Source organism: Trachurus japonicus, chromosome 14 (genome assembly GCF_045865225.1).
Source record: "Trachurus japonicus isolate A0001 chromosome 14, Traja_1.0".
Lineage (NCBI taxonomy): Eukaryota > Metazoa > Chordata > Actinopteri > Carangiformes > Carangidae > Trachurus > Trachurus japonicus.
Window position 1 is genome coordinate 1 of NC_140920.1, and position 11,697 is coordinate 11,697.

The 11,697-nt window shown below is 49.5% G+C and overlaps 1 protein-coding gene across 1 annotated transcript; it reads right to left on the reverse strand.

Annotated features, from left to right (window-relative positions):
• Positions 1 to 1,651: 1,651 nt before the first annotated feature.
• On the reverse strand, positions 1,652 to 5,821 carry LOC146973962 (ras-related protein Rab-32-like; the record flags this gene model as incomplete). Its single annotated transcript, XM_085798902.1, has 3 exons — positions 5,618 to 5,821; positions 4,682 to 4,812; positions 1,652 to 1,808 (listed from the first exon to the last, which is right to left on the reverse strand). Coding segments are annotated over exons 1-3 (481 nt in total), but the record flags the coding sequence as incomplete, so codon positions are not given.
• Between the last annotated feature and the right edge of the window lie 5,876 nt (positions 5,822 to 11,697).

Sequence of the window (11,697 nt, forward strand, 5' to 3'; positions counted from 1 at the left end):
GTACCTTTGTGGAGGTCTATTACCTTTGTGGAGGTCTAGTACCTTTGCGGAGGTCTAGTACCTTTGTGGAGGTCTATTACCTTTGTGGAGGTCTATTACCTTTGTGGAGGTCTAGTACCTTTGTGGAGGTCTATTTGTACCTTTGTGGAGGTCTAGTACCTTTGCGGAGGTCTATTACCTTTGTGGAGGTCTATTCGTACCTTTGCGGAGGTCTAGTACCTTTGTGGAGGTCTATTACCTTTGTGGAGGTCTAGTACCTTTGCGGAGGTCTAGTACCTTTGTGGAGGTCTAGTACCTTTGCGGAGGTCTAGTACCTTTGTGGAGGTCTATTTGTACCTTTGTGGAGGTCTAGTACCTTTGCGGAGGTCTAGTACCTTTGTGGAGGTCTAGTACCTTTGTGGAGGTCTAGTACCTTTGCAGAGGTCTAGTACCTTTGTGGAGGTCTATTTGTACCTTTGTGGAGGTCTAGTACCTTTGCGGAGGTCTAGTACCTTTGTGGAGGTCTAGTACCTTTGCAGAGGTCTAGTACCTTTGTGGAGGTCTAGTACCTTTGTGGAGGTCTATTACCTTTGCGGAGGTCTATTACCTTTGTGGAGGTCTAGTACCTTTGTGGAGGTCTATTTGTACCTTTGTGGAGGTCTAGTACCTTTGTGGAGGTCTATTACCTTTGTGGAGGTCTAGTACCTTTGTGGAGGTCTATTACCTTTGTGGAGGTCTATTTGTACCTTTGTAGAGGTCTAGTACCTTTGCGGAGGTCTAGTACCTTTGTGGAGGTCTAGTACCTTTGCAGAGGTCTAGTACCTTTGTGGAGGTCTAGTACCTTTGTGGAGGTCTATTACCTTTGCGGAGGTCTATTACCTTTGTGGAGGTCTAGTACCTTTGTGGAGGTCTATTTGTACCTTTGTGGAGGTCTAGTACCTTTGCGGAGGTCTAGTACCTTTGTGGAGGTCTAGTACCTTTGTGGAGGTCTATTTGTACCTTTGTGGAGGTCTAGTACCTTTGCGGAGGTCTAGTACCTTTGTGGAGGTCTAGTACCTTTGCGGAGGTCTAGTACCTTTGTGGAGGTCTATTACCTTTGCGGAGGTCTTTGTGGAGGTCTAGTACCTTTGTGGAGGTCTAGTACCTTTGCGGAGGTCTATTACCTTTGTGGAGGTCTAGTACCTTTGCGGAGGTCTTTGTGGAGGTCTAGTACCTTTGTGGAGGTCTAGTACCTTTGTGGAGGTCTAGTACCTTTGTGGAGGTCTAGTACCTTTGCGGAGGTCTAGTACCTTTGTGGAGGTCTAGTACCTTTGCGGAGGTCTAGTACCTTTGTGGAGGTCTAGTACCTTTGCGGAGGTCTTTGTGGAGGTCTATTACCTTTGCGGAGGTCTTTGTGGAGGTCTAGTACCTTTGTGGAGGTCTAGTACCTTTGCGGAGGTCTATTACCTTTGTGGAGGTCTAGTACCTTTGTGTAGGTCTTTGCGGAGGTGTCGTACCTTTGCGGAGGTCTTTGTGGAGGTCTATTACCTTTGTGGAGGTGTTGTACCTTTGCGGAGGTCTTTGTGGAGGTCTATTACCTTTGTGGAGGTCTAGTACCTTTGCGGAGGTCTAGTACCTTTGTGGAGGTCTAGTACCTTTGCGGAGGTCTAGTACCTTTGTGGAGGTCTATTACCTTTGTGGAGGTGGCGTACCTTTGCGGAGGTCTCGAACCAGCCAGCGAAGCCGTTGTCCCTGCAGAACGAGTCCAGTTTGGGCTGCTGCGAGCCCAGCTGGTCCGACTTGTTGGCCAAGAGCACAGCTGGAACCGGCCTCCCGTGGTTCAGAGTCACCTGAGGAGAGGAGATTACACACTCTGACATCATAGACTTACACTATGATTACACACTCTGACATCATAGACTTACACTATGAGACTACACACTCTGACATCACACAATTTACACTATGAGACTACACACTCTGACATCATAGACTTACACTATGATTACACACTCTGACATCATAGATTTACACTATGAGCACACTATGGGTGCGTTCCGATGGCCCTCTAGTTCCCTGCAGTGGACTACACAGGGTGTTCTCCATGTTCAGTGTGGTTCCAAACCGCAGGGAGGGAGTGAACAACGGTTCCTCACTTCGCCCAGTTCACCGGATGTTGACAACCGATATTACCCATCAGCCATTGTGCTCCATTTACGTGCGTTACGTAAATTTGCAGGGCTAACGGTTAGCTACCTGTTTAACTTTAATAACTCAGTGACTCAATAAACGCTCCATGAAAAAATATTTTCTCCAGCGGATATCTGAGTTCCAACATGACTGAGCTAACTGGAGTAGTTTCATGTCGGCTTAGCTGCCGCCGTTGGCTTAGCTACCGCCGTTAGCTTAGCTACCGTTAGCTTTGCTGCCGCCGTTAGCTTAGCTACCGCCGGTAGCTTAGCGACAGCCGTTAGCTTCCCTGTCAGCTGAGCCGCTGATGCTTTCTACACACCCTGATGCCCCGAAACTGAATAAATACCACGCATTGCAACACAAAACTGCTTTGCTTGTTCACACAGAAATAGTAATGTTTTTTCAATCATTTCAGATCTGAGATAGTGGCGTGAAACATTTTGAAACTTAAAAACTTTATTTTTAAACTCGACCGGAAACAGCTGTGATGTTGCAGGGTGTTCCGATTGGTGTTATATCGGTTAAGTGAAGTTTCCTACGGCAGATTCCCTGTGCAGGGAGCAGGGAGTAGTGGGCTCTGTCCAAGTAAACTGTGGATCGGAACGCAGCCTATGGCTGTGTTCGAAATCATCCACTCACTCACTCACTCCCTATCCACTACATCATGTATATGATATAGTGGACTACATCATGTACACGATGTAGGGAACGACAGGAGGAGAATTCGGACACTAGACGGTAATTTTCTGGACGTGGTTGCGTCAGCTGATGCGCCAGGTGTTGCTGTGACGGAAGCAGACGCACCGAGAATCATGTAAATAAACCATGGATGTATGAAACAAACCGGACACATAAAAAATAAAATAAGAAAAACCGGACACTTGCGGGAACATTTGAGGATGTGATTCTGTGTGGTTGTGTTACTCGGACAATAAACTGTTGAAATATCGGAAGTTTGGTTTGGTAAACTGCTGTTGTGTGTCCCGACCGTGAGCCGTTAGCGGCTCTGTGGCTATTAGCTTAGCTCGTTAGCTCGTATTTCCTCCATATTCTACTACAGTTTCTTTATCAGATTGATTTAATGCTGCCTGTTAATGTTCAGATGCTGCTGCCCAACTCCTGCTGCTCAGGCAAACAGAGCCAAGGCAAATATGTCTGAGGAGTTTTTTTGGTAAATTGCCTAAATAAATCGTAGCTAACATGCTAATTAGCTTCCTCTTCTTCTCTGGCAAAACACGACCGCATTGCATTGTGGGATACGGGAGTAGAAAGTAGTGTACATCGCTTGTTCACTCAATTTCGCGGTGCATTGTGGGTGTTTTGTCATCCACTACATAGTGGATGAAATTAATCGTGGAGAATTCGAACAACACTACAAAATGGCGAACACACTATATAGTGCACTACATCCGTGATAGGGGGAGATTTCGAACGCAGCCTATGAGACTATGAGGACACTATGAGACACCCCCTTTCTGATTCATCTGACATAAAGGTGTCAGAACTGGTCTGTTCAGACAGCGTTGTGAAAACCGCTCCATGGCGACCGTGAGATCTTCAGTAGGTTGGAGGCAGCAGCACCACAGCTGCTCATTTAGTTATATATAGTTATATTATAGTTATATATAGTTATATTATAGTTACATATAGTCATAGCTCACTGTGAGAGCGCTGTCCAAATGTTTAGTGAGAAATATGTGGAGTGGAGTCACAGTATGAAGGTTTCTGCTCTCAGTGAAACCTCTTATCACACTTTCCTCTGATATTGGACCTTCTAACTGTGATTCCAATAAAACGATTAATAAAACAAAGTAATGGAGAGATTATTTTTCCTCTCTCTTTAAGCCTTTACACAAACTACACAAATTAGTTCATAGTCAGGAGGACAAAACTTAAACCTGTTGGTGCAACATGTGACCAGAACAAGCAGCTGCCTCCACTAATGTAAAGAGCTTCATCTCATTGATCCTAAAGCCACATCAACATTTACATGTTTAAAGCTGTACAGAAAAGAAAATTGAATTTGAGCCCACTCTGGATCATAAAATTAATGTGATAACTCATCTATCAGACGATTTGGGCCAAACTCTGTGCAAAATTATATTTTTGATTAAATCCGGGATGAAAGTGTGTATTTTTTTTTCCGCATTGGATAATGCAGGCGCACGGATTATACGTCAGCCTGCTCACGATTCATCAGCCACTGATATTGGATCAGTCATCCATCAATCAAACGTCTGAGACACACACACACACACACACACACACACACACACACACACACACACGGAGCTCGGTCTCGCCCCAAGCTTTGAATATCCCGCCCGCTCGATAACGACCAATCAGATTAGTTTTCCTTACTCGGGTAAACTCGTGTTGCAGCTCGTGACAACTCGGCGCCACAAACAGGACAAACGGCCATTTCTGTAACTACACCTTTAAACAACTTGATTTAGATGTTGTGTTTTGTTCATCGTGTTCAAACGAGGCGAGACGAGACGAGGCGGCCAGGTGAGTGAACTGGTCTGACCTTAGAGTCCAGATCGTCCTTCCACTTGAGCACGGCATCGAACGTGGAGGCCCTCGTCACGTCGAACACCACCAGCGCCCCCACCGCCTCCCGGTAGTACACACGAGTCATGTTGCCATAGCGCTCCTGTCCTGGGATGAGACACACACACACACACACACACACACACACACACATGTCCATGTTGAAGACACTTTCACATGCAGATAATCCAATCAGTGTGTGTGTGTGTGTGTGTGTGTGTGTTTATTCTACAGTAGCTGCCGTCATGTGACTGATATTATGAGCATGGGATCACTGGAGTCACAGCCAGGCACAAGATCCACATTCCTCAAGCAGGCTTCAAATGACAGCACAACACACACACACACACACACACACACACACACACACACACACACACACACACACACACTGGAAAAACCAAAGTTTACATTTCAAAGTCCTAAAGTCAAAGAGTTTATATATTATATATAGTTTATATATTTTATATTTCTAGTCGTCTGATAGAAGGCAAGACAAGGCAATTTTATTTGTATAGCCCGTTTTTACCACCAGTCTGTCTCAAAGGGCTTTACATCCCATCATAACAACATCCTCTGTCCTTAGACCCTCACATCCACTGAGGAGAAACTCCATGGAAAACCCTTTTAACAGGGAAAACCAGGAGAAAGCTCAGGGTGAGCAACAGAGGAGGGATCATCACCCAGGACAGAGATGTTGTTACAGACAAGACAACAGTTTATAGTTTATGACACAGAATGTGGGAAACATGGAAATGAAGGAGGAGAAAGAGACTGACTCTGTCTCTGTGCTGTGACACACACTTCACTGGAAAACCAAAGTTTACATTTCAAAGTCCTAAAGTCAAAGAGTTTATATATCATATATAGTTTATATATTTTGTATTTCTAGTGGATGAATAAAGGGACAGACCTGCGATGTCCCACAGCTGCAGCCGGATCACCGTGTCGTGGTTCCACTGCAGCACCTTCAGGGCGAAGTCCACGCCGATGGTGGCCCGGTAGTGCTGCGAGAAGATCTGGTGCACGTAGCGCTTGATGATGGACGTCTTCCCCACGCCGAGGTCCCCGATGACCAGCACCTTGAACAGGAGCTCCTGCTGCATGGCTGCAGCTCCACAGACACACACACAGACACACAACCCTCACACAACGACTCAGCTGCAGCTCTGAGACACACAACCCTCACACAACGACTCAGCTGCAGCTCTGAGACACACACACAGACACACAACCCTCACACAACGACTCAGCTGCAGCTCTGAGACACACACACAGACACACAACTCTCACACAACGACTCAGCTGCAGCTCTGAGACACACACACAGACACACAACTCCCCTCAGCAGAGAACTGGAAACTTTAAGGGAGGAGCAGATACCAGGTTCACTCAGACCAAACTGTGAACTGGCCAGATGGACGGTCGTCACGGTAACTGTGAACTAAACTGGACGGTCGTCACAGTGGAAAAGATCTTAGAAGCGAAACATCGTCTTTCATCCAAGAAGATAAAAATAAAAGTGAGGATCCAGAGTCGGTGGTGAAGTCGAAGCTCCAAACGTCTGAGTGTGAAGCCGCTTCACAGCAGCTTATAACATGTGGTGCATTCAGGGACTCCTCGTAAACAAGACGCTTCGTATCAAGAGCACTGTACTGTAAAATGTGTATAAAATACATTCAGCCCAGCTTTTACTATACTACGATAGGTAATCAAAGTTTTACTATTGAAGTCGTTGAAGGTTTTTTCAACCACTTTATTAAATTAAACTGGAATTAGATCATTCAGTCATTTAAAGGCTCCGAGAACTGATCCTAACCCTGACAAACATGACCAGAGTGTAAAGCAACAACTAAGTTTGTCAGATAAATGTTGTTAACCAAATGAATCAAGTAAAGGAAAAATATAACACAAAGCGACGGAAACTTTATTACAGTTACTAAACTGATCAGTGCCACAACTACCTTATTATCATATGATAGAGTCCTCTGTCCCCCAGTCTGGACAGACAGACAGGTACGTAGTGTCCTCTGTCCCCCAGTCTGGACAGACAGACAGGTACGTAGTGTCCTCTGTCCTCCAGTCTGGACAGACAGACAGGTACCTAGTGTCCTCTGTCCCTCAGTCTGAACAGACAGACAGGTACCTAGTGTCCTCTGTCCCTCAGTCTGAACAGACAGACAGGTACGTAGTGTCCTCTGTCCCTCAGTCTGGACAGACAGACAGGTACCTAGTGTCCTCTGTCCCCCAGTCTGGACAGACAGACAGGTACGTAGTGTCCTCTGTCCTCCAGTCTGGACAGACAGACAGGTACGTAGTGTCCTCTGTCCCTCAGTCTGGACAGACAGACAGGTACCTAGTGTCCTCTGTCCCCCAGTCTGGACAGACAGACAGGTACGTAGTGTCCTCTGTCCCCCAGTCTGGACAGACAGACAGGTACGTAGTGTCCTCTGTCCTCCAGTCTGGACAGACAGACAGGTACGTAGTGTCCTCTGTCCTCCAGTCTGGACAGACAGACAGGTACGTAGTGTCCTCTGTCCTCCAGTCTGGACAGACAGACAGGTACGTAGTGTCCTCTGTCCTCCAGTCTGGACAGACAGACAGGTACGTAGTGTCCTCTGTCCCTCAGTCTGGACAGACAGACAGGTACCTAGTGTCCTCTGTCCCTCAGTCTGGACAGACAGACAGGTACCTAGTGTCCTCTGTCCCTCAGTCTGAACAGACAGACAGGTACCTAGTGTCCTCTGTCCCTCAGTCTGGACAGACAGACAGGTACCTAGTGTCCTCTGTCCCTCAGTCTGGACAGACAGACAGGTACCTAGTGTCCTCTGTCCTCCAGTCTGGACAGACAGACAGGTACGTAGTGTCCTCTGTCCCTCAGTCTGGACAGACAGACAGGTACGTAGTGTCCTCTGTCCCTCAGTCTGGACAGACAGACAGGTACGTAGTGTCCTCTGTCCCTCAGTCTGGACAGACAGACAGGTACCTAGTGTCCTCTGTCCCCCAGTCTGGACAGACAGACAGGTACCTAGTGTCCTCTGTCCCTCAGTCTGGACAGACAGACAGGTACGTAGTGTCCTCTGTCCCTCAGTCTGGACAGACAGACAGGTACGTAGTGTCCTCTGTCCCCCAGTCTGGACAGACAGACAGGTACGTAGTGTCCTCTGTCCCTCAGTCTGGACAGACAGACAGGTACGTAGTGTCCTCTGTCCCTCAGTCTGAACAGACAGACAGGTACGTAGTGTCCTCTGTCCTCCAGTCTGGACAGACAGACAGGTACCTAGTGTCCTCTGTCCCTCAGTCTGGACAGACAGACAGGTACCTAGTGTCCTCTGTCCTCCAGTCTGGACAGACAGACAGGTACCTAGTGTCCTCTGTCCCTCAGTCTGGACAGACAGACAGGTACCTAGTGTCCTCTGTCCCTCAGTCTGGACAGACAGACAGGTACCTAGTGTCCTCTGTCCTCCAGTCTGGACAGACAGACAGGTACCTAGTGTCCTCTGTCCCTCAGTCTGGACAGACAGACAGGTACCTAGTGTCCTCTGTCCTCCAGTCTGGACAGACAGACAGGTACGTAGTGTCCTCTGTCCCTCAGTCTGGACAGACAGACAGGTACGTAGTGTCCTCTGTCCTCCAGTCTGGACAGACAGACAGGTACGTAGTGTCCTCTGTCCTCCAGTCTGAACAGACAGACAGGTACGTAGTGTCCTCTGTCCCTCAGTCTGGACAGACAGACAGGTACCTAGTGTCCTCTGTCCCCCAGCCTGGACAGACAGACAGGTACGTAGTGTCCTCTGTCCTCCAGTCTGGACAGACAGACAGGTACCTAGTGTCCTCTGTCCTCCAGTCTGGACAGACAGACAGGTACCTAGTGTCCTCTGTCCTCCAGTCTGGACAGACAGACAGGTACGTAGTGTCCTCTGTCCTCCAGTCTGAACAGACAGACAGGTACCTAGTGTCCTCTGTCCTCCAGTCTGGACAGACAGACAGGTACCTAGTGTCCTCTGTCCCTCAGTCTGAACAGACAGACAGGTACCTAGTGTCCTCTGTCCTCCAGTCTGGACAGACAGACAGGTACGTAGTGTCCTCTGTCCTCCAGTCTGGACAGACAGACAGGTACGTAGTGTCCTCTGTCCCCCAGTCTGGACAGACAGACAGGTACGTAGTGTCCTCTGTCCTCCAGTCTGGACAGACAGACAGGTACCTAGTGTCCTCTGTCCCTCAGTCTGGACAGACAGACAGGTACCTAGTGTCCTCTGTCCTCCAGTCTGGACAGACAGACAGGTACCTAGTGTCCTCTGTCCTCCAGTCTGGACAGACAGACAGGTACCTAGTGTCCTCTGTCCCTCAGTCTGGACAGACAGACAGGTACCTAGTGTCCTCTGTCCTCCAGTCTGGACAGACAGACAGGTACGTAGTGTCCTCTGTCCTCCAGTCTGGACAGACAGACAGGTACCTAGTGTCCTCTGTCCTCCAGTCTGGACAGACAGACAGGTACCTAGTGTCCTCTGTCCTCCAGTCTGGACAGACAGACAGGTACCTAGTGTCCTCTGTCCCTCAGTCTGGACAGACAGACAGGTACCTAGTGTCCTCTGTCCTCCAGTCTGGACAGACAGACAGGTACGTAGTGTCCTCTGTCCTCCAGTCTGGACAGACAGACAGGTACCTAGTGTCCTCTGTCCTCCAGTCTGAACAGACAGACAGGTACGTAGTGTCCTCTGTCCTCCAGTCTGGACAGACAGACAGGTACGTAGTGTCCTCTGTCCTCCAGTCTGGACAGACAGACAGGTACGTAGTGTCCTCTGTCCTCCAGTCTGGACAGACAGACAGGTACGTAGTGTCCTCTGTCCCTCAGTCTGGACAGACAGACAGGTACCTAGTGTCCTCTGTCCTCCAGTCTGGACAGACAGACAGGTACGTAGTGTCCTCTGTCCCCCAGTCTGGACAGACAGACAGGTACCTAGTGTCCTCTGTCCTCCAGTCTGGACAGACAGACAGGTACCTAGTGTCCTCTGTCCTCCAGTCTGGACAGACAGACAGGTACGTAGTGTCCTCTGTCCTCCAGTCTGGACAGACAGACAGGTACGTAGTGTCCTCTGTCCTCCAGTCTGGACAGACAGACAGGTACGTAGTGTCCTCTGTCCTCCAGTCTGGACAGACAGACAGGTACCTAGTGTCCTCTGTCCTCCAGTCTGGACAGACAGACAGGTACGTAGTGTCCTCTGTCCTCCAGTCTGGACAGACAGACAGGTACGTAGTGTCCTCTGTCCTCCAGTCTGGACAGACAGACAGGTACCTAGTGTCCTCTGTCCTCCAGTCTGGACAGACAGACAGGTACGTAGTGTCCTCTGTCCTCCAGTCTGGACAGACAGACAGGTACGTAGTGTCCTCTGTCCCCCAGTCTGGACAGACAGACAGGTACCTAGTGTCCTCTGTCCCTCAGTCTGGACAGACAGACAGGTACGTAGTGTCCTCTGTCCTCCAGTCTGGACAGACAGACAGGTACGTAGTGTCCTCTGTCCTCCAGTCTGGACAGACAGACAGGTACGTAGTGTCCTCTGTCCCCCAGTCTGGACAGACAGACAGGTACGTAGTGTCCTCTGTCCTCCAGTCTGGACAGACAGACAGGTACGTAGTGTCCTCTGTCCTCCAGTCTGGACAGACAGACAGGTACCTAGTGTCCTCTGTCCTCCAGTCTGAACAGACAGACAGGTACGTAGTGTCCTCTGTCCTCCAGTCTGGACAGACAGACAGGTACCTAGTGTCCTCTGTCCCCCAGCCTGGACAGACAGACAGGTACCTAGTGTCCTCTGTCCCTCAGTCTGGACAGACAGACAGGTACGTAGTGTCCTCTGTCCTCCAGTCTGGACAGACAGACAGGTACCTAGTGTCCTCTGTCCTCCAGTCTGGACAGACAGACAGGTACCTAGTGTCCTCTGTCCTCCAGTCTGGACAGACAGACAGGTACGTAGTGTCCTCTGTCCTCCAGTCTGAACAGACAGACAGGTACGTAGTGTCCTCTGTCCTCCAGTCTGGACAGACAGACAGGTACCTAGTGTCCTCTGTCCTCCAGTCTGGACAGACAGACAGGTACGTAGTGTCCTCTGTCCTCCAGTCTGGACAGACAGACAGGTACGTAGTGTCCTCTGTCCTCCAGTCTGGACAGACAGACAGGTACGTAGTGTCCTCTGTCCTCCAGTCTGGACAGACAGACAGGTACCTAGTGTCCTCTGTCCTCCAGTCTGGACAGACAGACAGGTACCTAGTGTCCTCTGTCCCTCAGTCTGGACAGACAGACAGGTACCTAGTGTCCTCTGTCCCTCAGTCTGGACAGACAGACAGGTACCTAGTGTCCTCTGTCCTCCAGTCTGGACAGACAGACAGGTACGTAGTGTCCTCTGTCCCTCAGTCTGGACAGACAGACAGGTACCTAGTGTCCTCTGTCCCCCAGCCTGGACAGACAGACAGGTACGTAGTGTCCTCTGTCCTCCAGTCTGAACAGACAGACAGGTACGTAGTGTCCTCTGTCCTCCAGTCTGGACAGACAGACAGGTACCTAGTGTCCTCTGTCCTCCAGTCTGGACAGACAGACAGGTACGTAGTGTCCTCTGTCCTCCAGTCTGGACAGACAGACAGGTACGTAGTGTCCTCTGTCCTCCAGTCTGGACAGACAGACAGGTACCTAGTGTCCTCTGTCCTCCAGTCTGGACAGACAGACAGGTACGTAGTGTCCTCTGTCCTCCAGTCTGGACAGACAGACAGGTACGTAGTGTCCTCTGTCCTCCAGTCTGAACAGACAGACAGGTACGTAGTGTCCTCTGTCATCCAGTCTGGACAGACAGACAGGTACCTAGTGTCCTCTGTCCTCCAGTCTGGACAGACAGACAGGTACCTAGTGTCCTCTGTCCTCCAGTCTGGACAGACAGACAGGTACCTAGTGTCCTCTGTCCTCCAGTCTGGACAGACAGACAGGTACGTAGTGTCCTCTGTCCT